The sequence below is a fragment of the Xyrauchen texanus genome, chromosome 1, assembly GCF_025860055.1.
Source record: "Xyrauchen texanus isolate HMW12.3.18 chromosome 1, RBS_HiC_50CHRs, whole genome shotgun sequence".
NCBI classification, from domain to species: domain Eukaryota; kingdom Metazoa; phylum Chordata; class Actinopteri; order Cypriniformes; family Catostomidae; genus Xyrauchen; species Xyrauchen texanus.
The window spans coordinates 55,346,588-55,368,693 of record NC_068276.1 but is presented as its reverse complement, the minus strand read 5'-3'; the positions used below and the strand labels follow the sequence as shown (position 1 = coordinate 55,368,693).

The 22,106-nt window shown below is 36.2% G+C and overlaps 2 protein-coding genes across 4 annotated transcripts in view; both read left to right on the top strand.

The window, feature by feature from the left end:
• Window positions 1–1,590: 1,590 nt before the first annotated feature.
• On the top strand, window positions 1,591–18,304 carry LOC127647366 (cytochrome b5-like). Its single transcript, XM_052131952.1, has 5 exons — window positions 1,591–1,899; window positions 8,198–8,326; window positions 10,573–10,599; window positions 10,741–10,772; window positions 14,349–18,304. Exons 1-5 carry the CDS (start codon window positions 1,723–1,725, stop codon window positions 14,437–14,439), a joined length of 456 nt encoding a protein of 151 aa, XP_051987912.1. The 5' UTR covers window positions 1,591–1,722; the 3' UTR covers window positions 14,440–18,304.
• An 841-nt stretch (window positions 18,305–19,145) lies between these two features.
• Window positions 19,146–22,106, top strand: part of LOC127646525 (pre-mRNA-splicing factor ATP-dependent RNA helicase PRP16-like) — a 39,805-nt gene continuing 36,844 nt past the window's right edge. The window contains exons 1-5 of one of the 3 annotated variants that reach the window (XM_052130267.1): window positions 19,146–19,204; window positions 19,859–19,988; window positions 20,378–20,756; window positions 21,483–21,700; window positions 21,794–21,955. In XM_052130267.1, coding sequence (XP_051986227.1) covers window positions 20,434–20,756; window positions 21,483–21,700; window positions 21,794–21,955 — 703 coding nt within the window. In that variant the 5' untranslated portion in view covers window positions 19,146–19,204; window positions 19,859–19,988; window positions 20,378–20,433. Of the gene's footprint in view, window positions 19,205–19,858; window positions 20,007–20,377; window positions 20,757–21,482; window positions 21,701–21,793; window positions 21,956–22,106 lie in introns of all 3 variants that reach the window. The other 2 variants (XM_052130277.1, XM_052130285.1) reach the window with 2 other exon arrangements.

The following is a 22,106-nucleotide window of genomic DNA, read 5'->3' as shown; positions in this document are numbered from 1 at the left end:
TGTGACGGGGTTGAGCTATTCAGTACATTTATGAATACTGTCACAAAAATATGGAATAGTCAATGTATTATATACAGTGTATTCTAAATAAATTCTATATATTTACTTGAACAAAACATGGTGTTAAAAATATGTGGGTGCAAGTTCAGTGCTTTGAGAGTTGTGACAGGGATGAGTTATCATTTTTGATAATTAAAATGGGAACACAATTAAAAATCAATATATTGTTTGCTGAGCACAGCCTGACATGTTAAGGGCTAGCTCAAAAAAGTTGGGGTTTTAGTTAAATATCTGCATTTAATAAAACTTTCACCAAAAAAAACATCGAGGCTACAGACACAATCTGACTTTTGTAGCTTTATCACATAAAAATAAAACATCTGTCATAAATGTTATATTTGTAGACATTTGTATGAGGGATTTATAAGAAACAGGTAGATGCTTATTTTATAACAAATATGGTGTAGAATAATTTTCAAACCACTTCCATTATGTCCATGACGGGGTTGAGATAAAAAGGTGTCCAAATCAGAAGAAAATAGGAAATAATAAAAGGGATTTGATACCTGATGTGGGGAACTTATGATTTGTTGGAGGTTTAATATGTGCCTAAGTGGAGTATTCAAACAATGAATCAAATGTAGTTGAAATAGTTTTTATTTTTCCTAACTGAAATATTACCGAATCCCAAGAATGACCCTTATAGCCTGTAGTTATGGGATGATCATACAAATAGGATTTATGGAAGCACAACAAAGCGACACTATTACATTTCTCGCATCCCTAATGACCCTATAACGTTTGCCACTTACGATTCAAATAAATAAATAAAAAACAATAATAAAAAAAGAAAATAATAATAGAAAAAAAATATATAATTTATTTATTTTTACGTATAAAATACGATTGTGAATTGTGTTTAAAAATAAGTAATTAAATAATAATTGTATTTATAACACCAGTGAGCAAGCCGAGGAACACAAAACTCCATAAGATGTTGGTTAATGGAAAAAATATAACCTTGGGAGAAACCAGACTCCCTGTGTGGGCCAGTTCCCCTCTGACTAACATCATGAATATAATTACATTATTACATATGTATAGTGCAAGTCATGGTTTAAAATGATTAAACTAAGTAAGTGTTAAGGGTCAATGTTTAAACAAAGATTTTGTATGAACTGTAAGATTAACGAGACTAATGAGAAATGTAAGAACCAAGAGAAATTTTGAGGGATAGTAAAGAAGTGTGGTCACTACTCCAAAAATTTATGAGGTAGAGTACAGAGAGTGGAATGAGGTCCCGGTATGTGTTTAAGAGTAAATATCCAACTATAATTAATCTGTTGAAAAACACAATTCAGTCAAAAAAAAAAAGTGTGTTTTTGAGACTTTTCAGCATTAAGTACTTTTGTAGTTATGCAACGTATCGCAAATATGCATGTAACATGCGTGTGACGTGTGACGGTCTCATGATGCTCAGCTCTTGATTCTGATTGGCTGTTGGATCCGGCGCTGTCCGTTTGCAGACTGAGCCGAGCGCTGATTGGCTGTTGTGGTTCAAATGAATGGATTGGATCATTTCTCGTGACTGGTGGTGTTGTGCCGGCTGGACAAGAGCTGGACAGACAGGTTGGGTTATTATTCAAAAAACCAACTTCAAGCAAAAAGGTTTTCGCTGGTTACGTTGAGTTCCTGTAGTAAAGCCACTGAAACCGAGTGAAGATGGGGGACGATAGAGAGAGCTCCGTGAATACAAATAAAAACCAGGACATGAAAGGTGATGAAAAGAATGGTGTCATGTACTACTCACGCGAGGAGGTGCAAGCCCATAACATGATCGAAGACACATGGCTTATTATCCACGATAAAGTTTACGATATCACAAGTTTCATGGAGGAGGTAAGAGAGGGCTTGTACTGCACACAACATTCATGGTTTTAATATGGCATATGGACCACTGCTTATTTTTTTTTACTATGTTTTAGTACACGATGGCTGTATCTATTATCTCTGGTCTCAAAAGCACAGGTTAATGACAAGATCTTCAACGATTCCGTGAGTTAGCATGCTAGTTTCAGTGCAGTAAATGTCGATTTAAAGGATTAAACTAACGAACATTTGAGTGCAAGTCAACCTAACAACATTAGCTATTGTTTACTATTAAAAATTAAATACATTTAATAAATAAAATCGAAAGGTATTGCAGTGCAGGCCAGGTGTGTATGTGCATAACAGGTGTTGTAGCCTGTTAGCTACCCGGCTAGCCTGATCATGTTAAGCTGTCATTTTTCAGTAAACACTTCCCACTATGTATAATACTCGAGCTCAATCTTAAATGATTGAGTTTTATGTAAGATATCTAGGGTTTGTGGTGAGTTTTATATTGTTAAAATCCGGTTTTCATTTTGTATGATATAACTTCACGGTGTTGTACAGGACGCATAAGAAATCGAGCAGATCCTGAAAGTGCATTTTAACATGTAATGGTCACGCATGTGTTTTGTAAATGACGTATTGCAGGAGTTATTGCGGCAACATGCTTTCTCACAGTTGTGTAACATGAAACCCTGGAAACTGTATGAAAAGAGAGGTGAGAGGTTGAATGTTGTACAACAGCTTTGCCTGGAATTATGGGATATGTCGTTTAGTTTATGTTTTTCATGCCCGGAGAAGTCATGAATAGTGAAATATTAAAAATCATTGGAAAAACAGTTGAAATATGTTTAGTAACCTTCTCCGGACATGTTGGAGAAACAATGGCCATTGGCTAGTACATTAGTATTTTTAATCTCCAGGCTTTTGACAACATTTAAGCGTAATACAACTGAAAACAAAAATTAAGAAAACCGAGAAAGGGCATCTTTTTCTTATTTTTTTTTATTGATTCATAGATATTTAACAAAGAAAAACACATTATATATAACACAGTATCTCAAAAAAGTGAGTACACCCCTCACAGTTTTGTAAATATTTGATTATATCTTTTCATGTGACAACACTGAAGAAATGACACTTTGCTACAATGTAATGTAGTGAGTGTACAGCTTGTATAACAGTGTAAATGTGCTGTCCCCTCAAAATAACTCAACACACAGCCATTAATGTCTAAACCGCTGGCAACAAAAGTGAGTACACCCCTTAGTGAAAATGTCCAAATTGGGCCCAATTAGCATTTTCCCTCCCCGGTGACATGTGACTCGTTAGTGTTACAAGGTCTCAGGTGTGAATGGGGCGCAGGTGTGTTAAATTTGGTGTCATCGCTCTCACACTCTCTCATACTGGTCACTGGAAGTTCAACATGGCACCTCATGGCAAAGAACTCTCTGAGGATCTGAAAAAAAAGAATTGTTGCTCTACATAAAGATGGCCTAGGCTATAAGAAGATTGCCAAGACCCTGACACTGAGCTGCAGCACGGTGGCCAAGACCATACAGCGGTTTAACAGGACAGGTTCCACTCAGAACAGGCCTCGCCATGGTCGACCAAAGAAGCTGAGTGCACGTGCTCGGCGTAATATCCAGCGGTTGTCTTTGGGAAATAGACAGGGCAGTATTCCTGCATGATAACGACCCCAAACACACCTTCAAGACAACCACTGCCTTGCTAAAGAAGCTGAGGGTGAAGGTGATTGATTGGCCAAGCATGTCTCCAGAACTAAACCCTATTGAGCATCTGTGGGGCATCCTCAAACGGAAGGTGGTGGAGCACAAGGTCTCTAACATCCACCAACTCGTCATCATGGAGGAGTGAAAGAGGACTCCAGTGGCAACCTGTGAAGCTCTGGTGAACTCCATGCCCAAGAGGGTTAAAGCAGTGCTGGAAAATAATGGTGGCCACACAAAATATTGACACTTTGGGCCGAATTTGGACATTTTCACTTAGGGGTGGACTCACTTTTGTTGCCAGAGGTTTAGACATTAATGGCTGTGTGCTGAGTTATTTTGAGGGGACAGCAAATTTACACTGTTATACAAGCTGCACACTCACTACGTTACATTGTAGCAAATTGTCATTTCTTCAGTGTTGTCACATGAAAAGATACAATCAAATATTTACAAAAATGTGAGGGGTGTACTCACTTTTGTGAGATACTGTATATACATTGAAACAACATTTAACGCCCACTTTTACCTCTCCCCAATCACCAACCCCACCCTGACCCCCAATGAACACTTCTGCGGTCACATAAGAATACACACACACAAACAGAAAAAAAAAAAGAAAATATAATAATCATACATAATTAAAACTAAACTCTCTCCACAGTCCCTCCCTGAGAGTCCTCCCCTAAAATGCTAAATTTCCTATCAAAAAAATCCCATAACCCCAGCCTTCTACTTGTTACCTCCTCAAAAGTTGCCACCTTCCCCATCTCCGCACACCACTCCAGAAATGAGGGCGCTCCATCCGACTTCCATCCCCTTAAAATAACCTGCCTACCAATCATAACAATGGTCAGAACCCAATTTTTTATGTGTTTATCCCCCATACTGATGACCACCCCATCACCCAAAATACTGGGTGATGTCTGAGGCAAAATTAAATTTGAGTGCAAATATTAAATTTGAGTGCAAATATTAATGGATAAATGAGCGCACATTGTCGAGAGAGAAGTAAATAACAGAAAGGATATTAAAAGAAACATGAAATGAAAATGGGGTGCCTGGGTCTCATCTTTGCACACAAAATACAAAAAAGGAAACTTTTACTTGTGTAATGTGCATTGAACACGTTCTCAAATTCAAATCTACAATCTCTCGAGTTCTGCAACACTTTTACCTTCCATCAGACAGCCAACAGGCACGTTACGTTTTTGTAGCCATGCTGTAAAAAGGAGAATGTTGTGAAAACAGTCCAGGCAAATGTTTTACCGAAGTCAGAGTTGACATCGGTAAATACAATGCCAGTGACATATCATGGCTGAAATAAAGCGATTTGACAGCGCAATCACAACAGATCCGGACCCACTGCAGGTCAATGTCTTTCAGAGTGCACACTCACGAGACGCAACACGCTGAAGACGAGGCTGAATTCAGATTCTTATTTGCCAGCATCTTATTCAGTAAAAGGATCTCTGCAAGCAAGTTCTTCTTCGCCACTACACAACTCAATCTCTGGCGAGTAAAATCTGAATATTTTATCGCAAGTGGTTAATAAAAGTCATATTTAGTGTTACGATGTACTCTAAAATATTTAATACCCTAAATATGAAATAGAATGGAACTTGCTTGTAACCCAGCTTTGTCCGGTTTGTGAGCAAGTCTTTTTGTAGAGTTGGTTCTTTGCAGTTATTTAGTCGAAATGGTTCACAAAATGGTCTGAATGATTCATTAGTGAACCTGTCTGAATCAAAATAATTGGTCAAAACTGGTTTACAGAAATCACAAATGACTGGAAAAGTCATGGGAATGTATTGGTCGAAAAGAGTGGGAACCCTGGTATATTGACCTTGGGCATGGGCTATGTTGTTTTGTTTGTCCTGGAGCAGTAATTGACCAAATATTTGAAAAGGTTTATTATTCATTTGGGAGTTAGTTAAAAAATCTGCATTCATGTAATATGTGATTTGAGGAATGTGTATTTTTTTTTTAACAAGAGATCGACCGATAGTGGATTTTGCAGAAACCAATAACTAAGGTGGTGGAAAAGACAGATAACCGATTAATCGGCCAATAGTTTTTAAAATGTATTTATAGAATGTTAATAGATTTTCTTAGTCTTTCCTTATTATGGCGGGCACAGACATAGAGGCTACAAGAGTCAAAAATGAATAAAATCCAAGATGCAGTTTATTGTTGAACCAAAATCCAAATAATAAGCAATGCATTACAATGCTCTTTTTAATTTAGTTCAGTGTTTACCAAATTAAACTTTTTATAGCATACATATTATCCAGATGAAGGGTTTTGCATGCTTATTTATATAAACAGTATACTGTGTGTGTAATATATATATTTCACCCGATGAGGTTTAATAAGGAATAGTTGATGCGTCCAGAAGATGAAATTATTTCACACGACTAGAGTTTGCAGAAGGAATGTTATACAATGTCAGAAGGTAATAAATGTATACATAATTATGATAGAGGTGTGATTGGAATCAGATTGATATAATGAAATGTAATGAGAAAAACAAGGAATATCGAGTATTGATAAAAATACTGAGTATAAACTTAACAATAAAAAAATTAATATTAATGAGAATGTACTGATTACCATTCTTAGTAAAATAAATCAAAATATACCTGTATGTATTGTATTATTTAATAGATGAAGCAAGAACAATCAAATTAAAGTTAAATCACAGGCCTCTGTAAGAGAGAAGTTGAAGCAGAGAGCAACAAGTCTAAAGTCTAATGTATCCACCTGGTAAAAAATATAGCTCTGTTTGCATGCAGGCACTTCCTCTGTCCCCTTCAATGTTTATAACAAGGTATTGTTTATTCATAAGTAAAGAATGTCTGCTGTGTACCGTTAAGTTGGGTAATCAGTCTGGTGCACCTTCACCAACAGACAAGAAGGTTCATGGAGAGGACGAAGCGCAGTTGAAGAGGACAAATGTAGCAACACTTGGGTTGGCAATCTCATCCACTAATCAGGGAACATCAATTTGAATTGTACTAATTTAAAAAAATTAGGTCAATAAGAAAACCACACCCATCAAATTGCACATCATTAGGAACAACTTTATACAAGACCTGCAAATATAATGCCAAAACACATCAAAACGTGATGCACAAGAAAAAACATATAAAATTGTAAAAATGTATAAAAATTAATTTACTACAAACTCTTCATTCATACCTATAGGAGACAAAACTTTCAAATAAAAAATACAATATGCCTCCTTTGTTTTCTAATCTGATCCATATTACCATCTTTTGCAGAAGGGTTTATCACTTCAATGCCAAAGAATAAAAAGGAAGATTAAAATAAAAAGGATTTTTTTAATTGAATGGGTGTGGTTTTCTTATTGACCTACTTTTTGTTTAATTTATACAATCGAAATTGATGTTCCCTGATTAGTGGATGAGATTGTCCCGCCCATTTCATTGGCTAGATGTTACTCTTGTATGTATTTAAATAAGTGCTTTGTATCTGCTCTGTCTTAACTTTGTGAACTCTGATGAAGGCTTGTGTGCCAAAACGTGTTTTTTTTTTTTTCAATACATTTCTCCCTTCATCAAGTGTTGCTGGATTTGTCCTCTTCAATTGTGCTTCACACTGATAAGAATGTGAGCAGCGTGAACTTAAAGTGAGAGGTCAATCTAATGGCAGTTACGCCACTGGGGCCTGAAACTAGTCTAGAAGTCTTTTGCTCTGACTACCGAATCTTTAAATTCCTCTGCAACTTTTATCAGGAAGGAAGACCTCATTCTAAAGCTGTTTTGAGAGGCCCCCGGTTTAACAACATCAGAAGATCCTAAACACATACAGTAGCAACATACATATGGAGATGCACTTTGCAAATGTACAGAGAATCATTGATCATATAGAACATAAAAGAGAAGAACATGGATGCATGAAACGAGTACAAGTAAGGATTATATCTTGTACATGTGAATTGTTAAGAATTAAGGTAAATATAAGAAAACATCTTTTCTCATTGACTTAAGGTTTATTATTCATAAAATATGAATTTGGAGAAGCAATGATGGGGGACATTTCCATTTAGTTGCATTTTTTTGGCATGCTCTTGCTTCAGTTTAGAATACTTGATTATTAAACCAAAATATGCATTGAAGTGAGGATAAAAAACATGACTGAATATTAAAATAGTGAAAGATTTCGATACGGAAGATCCTCATGCAATGACTTTTTATTTTGCCTCTAGAGGATGCAGTTGTAACTGTAGACTCCTCCAGCACTGGGCATAATGGAACACGGATAAATAAAATATATATAAAAATTAGATAGATTTTTGCTGATAACTGGCTCCAATTAATCAGTATTACAGATATATCGGTTTACCTCTATTGTTTACACTTAGACAAACTGTAATGCCATGGTACTGAATGAATGCCACATTCATGTATCATTGTATTTACATGGTACTACAAAGAATACAATGGTATTACAATGGTACATGCCCCCCAGTAACATGGCAGCCATGGTATTAAATTGATGATATCATTTCCATTGTCATATAATTTGACTTTTATTTTCCTATTAACTTTTTCTTTTCTCTTCTTTTACAGCATCCAGGTGGTGAGGAAGTTCTACTGGAGCAAGCAGGAGGAGATGCAACGGAGAGCTTTGAGGATGTAGGCCATTCCACAGATGCCAGAGAGATGCTCCAGCAGTATTTCATAGGGGAACTCCAAGTGGTAGTCCTTGTTATTTTATCTTATTGATGTGTCAGTTCCAAAGTTATACAAACCCAGAAACTGAGGGTTTTGTAGCTAAATACAGACCATTTGAAGGACTGTTCATTGGTTTAGGAAGTGATGTTTTTGTCCCTTGAACATTTCCAGCTAGTTGTCGAACTCATTCCAAACAACAGCGGGAGGTGCTTCATTCATAGTGGCTTTAACAATTAACATTACTAACTTTAATACAATTAATGGAATTTCATTATCAAAATTAAAGTGTTTAGATTGCCGAAAGAACAACCACAAATGGACGCATGAACCACTGCAATGAAGCTGGATATGTTTAATACTAACAACCGTTGCACAAATCTTCTCTCTAGTAGGTGCATTACATTTTTGCCAACTAATAGTAAGTTTGATAGGTAGAGTTTAGCTGGCAGTTAAGACAGAGTATTTCTTTACAGGCTCTAAAAGTGACTATAGATCGCCCGTATTATAATGATTGAAGCTGCGCAAGTCATTTACATTTAGTCATTAATTCAAAGTAACTTTCAAATGAGGAACATAAGCAATTTGTCACACAAAAGTCAACAATATCTGCAGTATCGCACTGCCAAGATCTCAGAGTAGCTGGAGTAGTATAGAAGTCACATGCTTACAATGTTAACAGCTTCATTGATAATAATAGGAGCGATCCAATATCTCATTATCATTCTGAAAATCATTACGAGCATCTAAACTATGGCACGCATTCATTGCCTCTCTCAGTATCAATAACACATCTGGAAGTCACTTCAGGTAAACGTTAGGGATGTGCGGAATAACTAATTTCACTGACGTTTAAATGAAAATGTTGAAGTCGACTAGTCTATAAAGTTTGAAACCTTCAGAAAACATTTAAAAATACTTAATCTATTCCATATTCGACAATAAATTCTGCCGAAAAGAGGCATTTATCTGCGACGTGCTCACCTTGCATTATGATTATTGTACATTAAATGTAGAACATGACAGGCATACACTGAATCAACGTTAGCGAATACAGACATATTTACTGAAAACATTTGAATGAAATGGGCAGGATCAATACATCAGCAAACCTAATAGCCTGTTCTAAATAAAATTCACCAAGTAAAAGTTACTTAACGTATTAAAACAGTCAGGACATTGTTGAAAATAATTAAAAAGTAATCCAAATCTGTAAGAAAAAAAATTAGCTGGAAAGTTGTTAGTATTTCAATACATGCATTAGTCTATGATCTAATATGACAGCTGTTCGGTAAAGAACATTAACCAATAACAGTTACGATGTAAACCCCCCCGGAAAAAAACAGCTATAGGTAGATAAACAAAATAGGCCTGTGAGAAATTTAGAATACACCAAATGTATTGTTTGGCTTAAACATGTGCACACAGAATAAAAGATAGTTTAGATAGCAGTCGGCACATTGTTGAAAATAGCCTTATTAATCAGCAAGGTAAAACAAAAGGCATACCTAGTCATTTTCTAGGCTACTTGCAGCATATATTTTTGATCTGTGAAATTAACACATCAACATGGTCCCTTGAAAGACGGGACCTGACTCACCTGAGGTGATTTTTATGCACATGAAAAAGCCTGATCGGCAGGAAATTAACTTACAAGCACGCACAGATTTAAAGAAGTCGTCGCATAAAGACGATGCGACTTTCAAGTCAGCGTTTCGTAAACCCGCCCCATGAGAGATGGGGAAAAGCACGTGCAGCCTGAGGTGAAATGAAACTATGTATCTGCTCCATATATCCCCTTTTTTAATAATAATTGCATTATTAATTACATTTAAAATGTTACATTAACATGACAGTAGTTTAAGCGCAGCCTTTGTAAAAATATAAAGCCAAAATGTAAATGTGACAAAGTGCTGAACAGTTTCATGGGGAAAAATATTAACCTTAGTCGACTAGTCTCCCACATTCCTAGTAAACGTTTGAAATTCTTTAAGAAAATGTCTTGTTTCAGAGTTTAATTTAAAGGAGTTTTTGAATATATATCTTATTAGTTCTGTTTCAGCTAGACTCTAAAGATATGTGCTAGTCATTCTATTTGGACAGTTCTGGGTTATAAAAATGCATCTACCGGAAATGCTTTGGGGCAAGACATGCGCAGTACCGTTCTAATTCCTTTGTTATTGTTTACGTCCTTGAAATATTCCTATATATGTTTATAATTATGCTCAATATGTTAACTTTAACATACATTTTTTTCCCTTTTCCTGTTTTAGGATGATCGAAAGAAAGAATCAAAGGAGGTAAAATAAAATGCTGTATATGTATCGACATACTTTTTTCATCAATATACTAATTCACAAATAAATCGGCTGTAAAAATATTTGTTCTTTTAATAAATAAATGTTCTTTTAAAGCTTCATTTTTATAATTTTTTCTTTTAGGAAGTTTACATCACAACTTCTAAGGAGTCCAGGTAAATATTTATTTATATATATTATATATATATATATATATATATATATGTGTGTGTGTGTACTAGGGTTGCAACGGTATGAGATTTTCACGGTATGATAACGGTCTCCGAAAATTTCACGGTATACGGTATTACACAATTACTATTATCAGTGAAAACAGAAGGGTTATTTTATTCATTTATTTATTTTTGAGCAAACACTTTATTATAATTGAAACTTGAAACCATTTATTTTATTGAAGTATGTGTAAAAAAAAAAAAGTCTCCCTTTTGAAAATAAAATAAATAGAAAAAATAAGAAAGCTAACAGAATTATAAACATGATAAAAAGTAGCATGGAATTATAACATGTTATATAACTAAAGCATGTAGGTTTACATGTTATCATAGCATGTTAAATGAACTACTAAATTAAAAATAACAAGCTGTGTGAGCTTTTAAAGTAATGTCCTATGATTATTAACAGTTAAAGGTGGGGTATGTGATTTGCGAAACGGCCGGCAGATTTTGAAAATACACAACTCTAAGGTCCTACCTTCTCTCCTCCAACGCTGGCCCTGACTCCACCCATTCGAAAAACATGGACGCGCAATCATGCACGAGCGAAAACTCAGATGCGCAGTGTTCTAGCAGTGTTCTAGACTCACTAGTCAAACAGTGCATTCACCTGTCAGACAATTTTTCAGAGCAAATTGTTGACACAGCAGGAGGAGGGGGTCGCATACCACTCTTGAAAGGTGTAGAGCTGATTTTCTCATAACTGTAAAAAAAAAGAACATCGCCAGCCCTGGCGTCTGTACAGCAGTCTTCTATTCAAAACAGGATTCATGTGGAACAACCCCACTAGCACTATAAAAGCTCTATTCTCCATACATAAATACAATCGCTTCCTGTTACTGGGTCACGAGCTTTGAGTATGCGCACGAACGGGACACGCAGGCCAGGGCGGTGGGGGAGGGGGCATGGTACGACCGTTTGATTGACACATTTTCTGTCCAATGATTCTAGATGGTCTTGAAAATGATTGGCTGGAGTTTTTCGAGTCCTGCCCGTTCCACAGATGATTAAATTGCTTAATTTTCATTTCAGTGCTTCTAATTTACAGCCAGTAAGTGGGTTAGGAATAGGATTTCAAGTTATTTTGAAAAAATGGTCAAAAAAGAAAATCACATACCCCACCTTTAACATATACTGTAGGTGCGTGACAGACTGCTGCTGTCTGTGGCTTTAACTCTGTGCTTCTCAACTGGTTTTGAAGTAATGTGCTATGATTATTAACAGTTAAATATATACTGTATATTTAATTTATCCTGGGTTGCATTTCCTTTTATGTTGCATAGTTTTGTTCATGGTTTTCCAGTACAAGGACATGCATCAAGTGACATTATTTTTGTTGTTGATGTCAAAATCTACAGGAAGTTTTCTCTCCCCTTTTTAAAAATTGAAGAGCATATCTACTTATATGAGCCCATTATTATCCCGTTTGTTACCTAATATTACATATTTATACACGTATTACATAGAAGGAAAGGCTCCTCATTACCATGGTCAGTGTGCTAGTCTTAAATAATAGTAATAATAATAATAAATTAATGTATTTATGAAAAATAAGTACTAGCTAGTGAGATTAACATACAACATTCAACGTTTCTAAATTGCACAAATAAAAAATACATTTGCATATTCGTCTCTGGCTTGCTTTTGCTCGCATGTCAATGATGCCGAGATCTACTTTTATATTTAATTTAATCACTGAGAAGGTTTACCTGCAAAATTAGTAGCACCAAACATCACAAGCAGTATAACACTTTTCCTTGAGCAGAATATTAAACTACAGATCGCTAAATTTGATCAAAAGGGAAAGTGAGACATGTATGGTTGCCAGATTGCACAAAATAAGTATAACAGCGGAATATTTCCAATTTGTGCGAGTGTAAATTCCAAACTCGGGGTGTTTCATCTTTTATCTGGCAACCATGAGCATGTTATGTCCCAATGCAAGTTAACTGAAATATCCAATGAAAAATAAAAACGCTTTTACGATAAATGAGCCTGATCCAGCCCGCGGGCCGTATGTTGCCCATGTCTGCTTTAGCTGTTTGCGAGATTATCATTAAATCTACGTCGGCCGTCCTAAATAGTCTACCTTGGGCGGCCGCCGAAATATCTTCAATGGGAGAACCATGGCATTGCTCTTTCCCTGCTGTCGACCAGTAGAGAGACACTGCTTTAACACACACTCATGTCTGCCCCCCTGGCCTCGCTTCTCTCAGACATTTTCTCCGCTGTGTGTTTGTGTGTCGCAAGTTGACGAGCTTGACAGGCAGACAAGGAATAAAGGAGATGTGCACGCACATATGAGATTCTCCATCCGGTTGCATTTTTTTTCCTCAATACCGTAGATTAGCAAATGTACATGGTATGATAACCGTAAATTTTCAAACTGATATACCGTGAAACCGGTATACCACTGCAACCCTAGTGTATATGTGTGTGTGTGTGTGTGTGTGTGTGTGTGTGTGTGTGTGTGTGTGTGTGCGTGTGCGTGCATATATGAATATGTATGTATGTATGTATGTATATGTTTATTAATTTATTTTTCTCCCCATTTTGGAATTCCCAATACTTAGTAGGTCCTCGTGGTGGCACGGTTGCTCCCCTCAATCAGGGTGGTCTCAGTTAAGTCTCAGTTGCCTCCAATTCTGAGACAGTCAATCCATGCATCTTATCACGTGGCTCATTGTTATTGACACCGCGGACACTTGCAGCATGTGGAGGCTCATGCTATTCTCCGCGATCCACGCACAAATGACCACGTGCCCCACTGAGAGCGAGAAACACTAATCGCGACCACGATGAGGTTACTCCATGTGACTCTACCCTCCCTAGCAACCGGGCTAATTTGGTTGCTTAGGAGACCTGGCTGGAGTCACTCAGCACACCCTGGATTCGAACTCACAACTCCAGGGGTGGTAGTTAGCATCAATACTCTAAGCAATACAGGCCCCCAAATATTTATATTCTTAATAAACCATGGGTTTTCTAACTTTTTGATGCTAAGGACCATCAAATATGATGATCCCCTGGCAAAGAACCCACTTCCTAAAATATTAATGGCAGCTATATATTTTCATTCATAAAGACGCATTTATACTGAGTGCGATAAAAGCGTGATAAAAAGACGTGTTGTTTGCAAAATTTTATTCATATTAATTTATTGTCATTTTACTAAAGCCAAAACAAAGAAACAATGATAGAAGTCCATACTTTTTCAATGAATATACATTGCAGGAATGAGAGAACTATATGCAAATCTGTTTTTATGGCTGTCAACAGAATAAAAATAAAAATCTAAAATAAGCTCAGGATTTAGGACCTGTGTTTTAGAAAGCAGAATGAAACGCAGTGTGTCATATGCAGTCATTTTCTGCAGACCCTATAGGACCTTTTTATGGCCCCCTGGGGGTCCCCGGACCCCAGTTTGAAAAGGTCTGAAGTAAACAACAGTTCCCAAACTACATGAGTGGAAGTACAATTTTGAGTTTGTTTTAACTGGTTCATTTTGTTTTTGCTTAGGTCATGGAGCACCTGGTTAATTCCTGCCATAGCCGCTGCACTCATAAGCATCATGTATCGTTACTACATGTTGGAGCATAAATCGTCCTAAACTCTTTTTAAACTTTTTCACAGCTATTTTTCTCTTGTCTGGAGGCCTTTACTTGTTTGACAGAGTGAGTCTCTGAACTCGCCAATCTTAAAAGCTCCTGCTCATCCTCTCTTATTTCTACCAAACTGAAGATTTGGACATGATTAATAGCCAATTTGTTCATTTTGACTGGTTTCTCTTGCAGTTTGTTATTAAATACTCTTGTTATGGCCAATATTTGCCACTTTTTCTGCCAACAGATTCTGTGACTGTCTTTTTTTATTTATTTTTGGAAATTAATTAAACTCCAGTTAATCCAGAGCATAATTGGGATTTTCAGCTTTTGACGAAAAAAACTTAATTAGCTGGTATTTTGACAAATCACAGATCCACAGTTTTGACATAGCTGCTATTTTATGTTTGTCAGGATTTTGACCAAATTATATCCAGATAGATCCAGCTTCTTTGGTGGGATGTGATTTTTTTTTTTTTTTCTTTTTTCTGATGTGGCATCTCTTTTGACCTCTCTCATCAACGAGATGTTTTTTGTTTTTGGCAAATTCTAGAGATTGTTGTGTGTGAAATTCCCAGGAGATCAGCAGTTACAGAAGTACTCTGTATTTCTCCGTCTGGCACCAACAATCATGCCACAGTCAAAATCACGGAGATCAAATTATTTCCCCATTCTGATGGTTGATGTGAACATTAACTGAAGCTCCTGACCCATATCTGCATGATTTTATGCACTGCACTGCTGCCTCATGATTGGCTGATTAGATAATTGCATGAGTTGTTGGTTTGAGTATTTCTGTAACTGCTGATCTCCTGGGATTTTCACTAGGGTTGTAACGGTTCTCGGTAAAAAAACGAACAATACGGTTCTTTACCCCGGTTCGGTAAGCATTGGCACTGTGGTTCACCTCAAGTTTAATGACGCATGGAGAACAAGGCTTGGTGAAGAAAACATAGCGTCAAATAGTCATACACAGTTACAATCACTCACCCCTAAGGCACCTGAATGGATCTGTAAATGGATACGCTCTGTCTGCTTCTCACGTGGGTCAACTGATGACATCATTGTTCTGCACGCGTTGTGTGTACTTGAAAATGGCAATTACAGAAAACGAACCGCTGACAGAGAAGCCCCCTGCGTTATTTAAATCTGCTTTCTGGAACATTTTCTTTTTGCAGTCAATTAACAGTGATGGTCAAAGTTTACAAAACAGGCACTGTTTGTAGACATTGCTCGACGCGAGTGCTGTATACTGGTAATGCATCGATATATGATTAATCATGTGCGCCGATATCACCCAGAGTAAGATAGGTGAGCCGAAACTGCACACACTCCCTTCCGTTTTTAAGCAGGCACTCCGTGTTCATTCAGACATGCATTAAAACAATAACTAAAACACATTGCTATTAAGTTATGTTACCATACTCCGAATATGAAGATGTGGGATTTCAGCATATGATTAAAACACTCGAGCTGTGACATCTCGGACCCTTCTTGTATCCATATTAATAGCAAGGTTCTTTCTATAGTGATGTACAGCTTCTTTGTTTAGTAGATGTTGTGTTTGAAATGCACTTTGTTGATGTATGTAGCGTAATAGTGCAGATATTAAGTTAAAATATTGATATAGTAATTAGAGTAGTTTTTGTATATATATATATATATATATATATATTAGTTCAGGTACCTAAAGAAAATGAACCATGGTTTTACTATAGTAATATTCATGACCGCTGTCACCATGGTTTTTATACAATTAACCATGGTTTTACAACAGTAATACTGTAGTTTTCATATAGTAACCATGATTATACTATATATTGTAAACATGACAGTAACCATGTTGATTTTGTGGTTATGATGTTACTACAATGTACATGTAGTTAACATGTTACTTCATGATTAAAATATGGTCGCTGTAGTAAAACCATGCTTTTCATTAAGGGCAAACCTGTTGGAGTGTTTGTTACCAAATATGGTATTCTTTGGATTTGGAAGTAATATATGTATTTTTCTGAACATGGCAAATAACGTACCAAAACCGTGACCCTAAAAACATGATACAAACCGTACTGTGAGAAAGTCGAACCGTTACACCCCTGATTTTCACACACAACAGTCTCTAGAATTTACACACAATTGTGCCATAAACCAAAAAACATCTTGTTGATGAGAGAGGTCAGCAGAGATTGGCCAGACTGGTTCGAACTGACAAAGTCTACTACAGTAACTCAGATAACCGCTCTGTACAATTGTGGTGAGAAGAGAATCTGGTTGATGTTGTTTTGGCAGCACGAGGGGGACCTACACAAAATTAGGCAGGTGATTTTAATGTTGTGGCTGATCAGTATTTATATATGTATATGTGTGTGTGTCTATATATATATATATATATATATGGTAGCCCGGTTATATGTTATTAAAAAGAAGTCACTTTTAAATACAACATGGTTTGCAGTGGCATTCAACATCAGGCAACACGCAATCACTGAAATGTAAGAATTGTAGCATAGTTACAGTCATTTAGTGCTTTAAAGTTCTAGATATGTATGCATTTTCTTACACTGAAGATTTATATAGTGTGGTACCTGAATCTGCAAACTTGAAATTGATTCTAATACTTAGCCTTTTTGTAATGATGCATTTATTTGGAGATGTTTAAATGGTTTTTGAAAGGAATTTGTTTAAATGTTGGTGAGAAAATTATTGGAAAAGTTTTATACTGAAACTGTTTTACAGCCTGTCGAGTACCTGCTCATATATTCATTACTATTATGCATATGCTTCTCTGTTAAACAATTCTTAGCTTTGCAGACACTTGCATGTACTCTAATTTCATGAAGAACCATTATATGCAGGTGTTGCCTTTGACGTTCTTAAGTACACCAAAATTTTTTCCTTCTAAAAGTTATGTTGCTTTCTTCATTTTAGTTACGAACGTTTCTATTCCATACCTCTGTTATTCTGTCTCTCATTGTATGTCCTTCCCGAAAAATTTTGTATTTAATTCAGGTAGCTTTGAAAGAAACCCACTGAGTAAATCATTGTTAAACAATATTCTGTATATTCATATGCATTTCCGATTCAGTATAGTAATTTTACATTTATCTACATTTACATTTATGCATTTGGCAGACGCTTTTATCCAAAGCGACTTATAGAGCCCTTATTACAGGGACAATCCCCCCGGAGCAACCTGGAGTTAAGTGCCTTGCTCAAGGACACAATGGTGGTGGCTGTGGGGCTCGAACCAGTGTCCTTCTGATTACCAGTTATGTGCTTAGACCACTACACCACCACCACTCCTAATCTGGTATCCAGTAATCTGGATACACTTTCAATATGTTCATGTATCATTATTATTGAATGATATAACCCGTTTCTGATTGGCAGTTAAATATCTTGGTATATTCATACAGATTTATTTTGTTCAAAATTTTGTTTTAATTTCCTAAATTGTCATGTTTGAGTGTCATGTTTACCTTTTTAAAATCTTGATTTCCTTCCCCAAGAAATTTGCAAATGAATACTCCTGCCATGCTGAGCCAATGTGCCCAGCTTTGTGAAAATAAAATGATGTTTATGTGCATTTTATATGTGTAGATATCATATTTTCATACAGACACTTTTAAATGTTATAATTTAAATGTGGTGTTGGGAAAAAAAACTTTAATAGAACTAGATTAAGTGTATTTGTCTCTGTCTTCTAGTTCAACAGCAGGAAAAAAAGTAAAAGGCCTTTAATACTGATGAGGTAAACGTTATCTGTTTCATTAAAAATTATTATTTATCAGTCCACTACAGAATATCTCTGGTATGTCAGGGTGTTTGTCATAAAGTCAGCTGTGTTTCAATAAATGTTTAAAAATGCAATTGTGTTTTGTGAATTATAATTGTCTATTTATTAGCGTGTTTTGTTCTTAGAACTAAAATAAGAACATGCACTGAAATGTAACACCGGTACTAGATCTACTTCTGAAACTGTTCTGACCCATACAAAAATGTGATCTATGGCAAAAACACTTATATGAAATATATATTTATAAATGCTTTCACTAGAATAAAAAGTCACATACTTGTACACATATTTTTCAAAATACTTCAAATATGGCCGTTTTCGTAACATATTTTCCCATAGGCTACTAGTGGAATTTGAATATGTCATATACTCCAAGTACATGAATTATAATGTTGCTCCTCTGAAGACAAAGTTTTTTTAGTATGTTTCGTTTGGAAGGCTGCGTCCTCAGGAGGTCGCATTTGTCGGACTTCTTTCACAGAAATTCGGAGGATGCACGAGGTGTATTCTTCATGGGAACTCACAACCCACAATTCTTTGCTTCAACAGAAATGTCTAAAAAAAATTATGCCAATTTTCCCGTAAATATGATGTTCAAACGCAACTACATTCCCTCCCCACAACTACGCCCGTGCATTTATGTTTCACTTTGCCTGCTGACTCTCTAATTCAGATTATGTTCAGATACATTTGAGTACATTAAAAAAATGGTCCGTTTTGTGAAAGTACTGTGTCTAATGTTGTAATGATTCTGGTTCCAGTGTCACTTATCACACAGTGTATTGCTTTTTCAGTCAAGTAATTCACAAGCGCTGAGCGACTCGGTTCGATTGAATCGTTAAAATAAGATCCGGTTAAAAATAAGAATTCTTTCGAATCTCGCGAATCGGATATGACGTCACTTCACTGTGAATTCTGGGATGGTAATGGCGCCCTACTGTACATGTTGACGTTAGCTGCTAAGCCATTTCGAGGTAAGTAAATGTTATTTTTCTCACACATCGCATTACTTTTATTTTAGCGTACGGGACAGTTTTTATGTATTTAAATATATGAGCGTGAGGATAGCGTGTAAGGTAATACCTCGTGTTTTATCTCTTAAATGAGTAGTTGTCTCACCGCTAGCCGCGGTTCCGCATTACCCAAACATCTAGACTTCCCACTGTATATCAGTGAGCGGGGTTTAAATCAGATACAGTCCTACCTTTGTTCAATAAAAGTTAATATAGATAATATTGTTTATGGTTTTCACAACGCTTTTTCTTTTCTGATTTTAAGGCCCGTATAAAACCCTTAAACAGATCAGTCATTAATGCTTATTAACTCTTACAACAAATTTACCATGGTAACCAAAATACCACAGTTATTAGTAACACTTTAAGGCAACAATACATTAATGTGGGATCTCCTTAAAAATAGTAAAATGAACCTTTTTATCATGTTGTTTAATTTCTTTCACTCTTGACATTTGTGGCTACTAAATTACTACAGCTTTATTGTACTAAGAATAGCTGGGGCTAAAATTATATATTAAATTAAAAGCTCACCCTCATTCTATAACAGATGTGTATACATTTATTTAATCTGCTAAACACAAAGATTTTTAGAAGTATATCTCTGCTCTGTAGGTCCATAAAATGCAAGTGAATGGTGACCAGAACTTCGAAGCTCCAAAAGTCACATAAAGGCAGCAAAAAGTGATCCATACGACTCCAGTGGTTTAATCCATGTCTTCTGAAGCAATCTAAAAGGCTTTGGGTGAGAACAGACCAAAATGTAACCCCCTGTCCATTTATATATAATTAATTTCAATAGATATTCACCTGTTTTACCACACCAAAATAAATATTGATAGATGGTAAATATCTCTATATGACCAGGTAACACTTAAACCTGGCCATTGTGTAGGTTCCCTGGTTTTTCGTATAACACACAATCTTATTAAAGTTTTTAAAATACATAGGTGGGACTTCATGTTTTATTAGCCTGGGTGTATTTATATTTATAGGGGTTTGCTTTTTGTGTTTCTAAATCTAGTGAGCTGCATATCAATATAATGCATTTTTAAGCATCATAGGTCTAGGTTGGGGGCTCATTAAGTTTTGAGACCCAGCAAAGTCTTACCGTTTTTGCTGATCTCTTTATAGATACTTGAACATCAGATATAGCTCAGCGAGCTGCCGTACTAAAAGCCTATTAAAAGATGGATGATGATGCAGCCCTACATCGACTAGAAGGAAGTGACCCCAGCGTAGAGGTCGGGGGGCTGATAGTGAAGAAGAAGAGCGCTTCAGCAGAGCAGCATGTGTTCAGAACACCCGCTCCTCGCACCTCACTCCTGGGCCTGGATCAGCTGGCTGCCCAGAAACGCAAGGAGCGTGAGGGAAAAGAAAAGCTGGATACAGATACTCAGCCCAAAAAATCTAAGGTGTCATCCTACAAGGACTGGGAGGAGGAGAAAAGTGATTCTGGGTCTGATGATGAAAATGAGGAGGATGGTGAGAGCAGGAATGGAAAAAAGGAAAGGTGAGGTCTTAGAACATTGAGCTGTCCTCCTGAGTGAAGAGACACCTGAGTATTTACATGATTTATTTTTCAAATGTTTTTATTGTTTTTAATTATTAAAACAAATATTGACATTGTAATGATATGCCTTTAAATATAATTAATTTATTGTTGTATTTATGATTTACTTGTTGATTACAATTCATATTGTCATTATAATATTATTCATATTATCATTTCATGTGTCTTAGATTTATTTATTTTATTGACTTTTTTTCTATTCATATTTTCATTCTAAAATTATTTTAGAATTATTATAAATTATTTGTATCCTATTTATTAATTAATTAAAATGTATTTATTTTTTTAAATATGAAGGACATAATTCTGGAATATCTTTCAATAAAATAATAAATAATAAAATAATGAATAATAAAATTCTGGAGTATATTTTATCTTTCTTTCACCTTAATGAGGTTTTATAACAGCAGTGAAAGATCTGATATAACAAATCTCCTGAATTCATTTTTTTCCCTCTCTCGGTTTAAACGCTTATGCTTTTTTCATTCGTTTTAGTCTGTCATTTTGGGGCTGTTTGGAAATGGTGGGGTGGGCAGGGCATTGTATGGTTTTCAATCATTTTGTTTATATAATACTTCCTGTGAATTGTATTAAAATTTGTATTATTATAAATACCAATGGATAGATATCATGTAATCATTTACTATTTGTTATGCGCCTCTACAGAAAGTACCGCGTCACTGGCTCAGAAACGCCGTCAAACCCTGGAGGAGTTAGTGAGGAGTTCAAGCATAAACATCAACAGAGGGAGAAAGATAGACGTGAACATGGGGTTTATGCGTCTTCCAAAGAAGACAGGAGCAGAGAAAAAGATAGAGACAAGCCCAGAGACAGGGACCGAGATCAAGACCGCTACCGAGACAGAGAAAGAAGAAAAGACAGAGGTCAGTGAAGTGCTCAACACCTGTGAGTTCCCACTGAAGAGCATTGAATTCCCATCTGTTCACCTTGAATTTCATGCTTAATTGTTTGTGCAGATGACCGGGAAAGCAGCCGCAGTCGAGGATCCAGCAGCAGTCGCTCAGAGCGTGGGGATGGCAGTGTGAGGAGTGAGCGTTCACAGAGGAATGGCTGGTCTGAGCGTATCAGCCGCGGTAGTCGCCGTGATGAGCCTGAATCACCACGTAACAAACCCAAAGGTCAGTCTGACCAAATTATTCTGATCAGTTTTAGCACTACTGATTGTCAGGCGTCTTTCAGTTGACTTTATATCATGTGTTATAACACAATAAGATTTATTTAAATAGGATGTGTTCCTGGATCAACATTCTTGATAGTACTGGAACAACG

Bases quoted from the DNA above. Each gene is read 5' to 3' on its own strand.
- LOC127647366 (XM_052131952.1), top strand. From the start codon at position 1,723: ATGGGGGACGATAGAGAGAGCTCCGTGAATACAAATAAAAACCAGGAC. The intron at 1,900-8,197 runs GTAAGAGAGGGC...CTTCTTTTACAG, and splicing joins TCACAAGTTTCATGGAGGAG to CATCCAGGTGGTGAGGAAGT. The intron at 8,327-10,572 runs GTAGTCCTTGTT...TTCCTGTTTTAG, and splicing joins TCATAGGGGAACTCCAAGTG to GATGATCGAAAGAAAGAATC.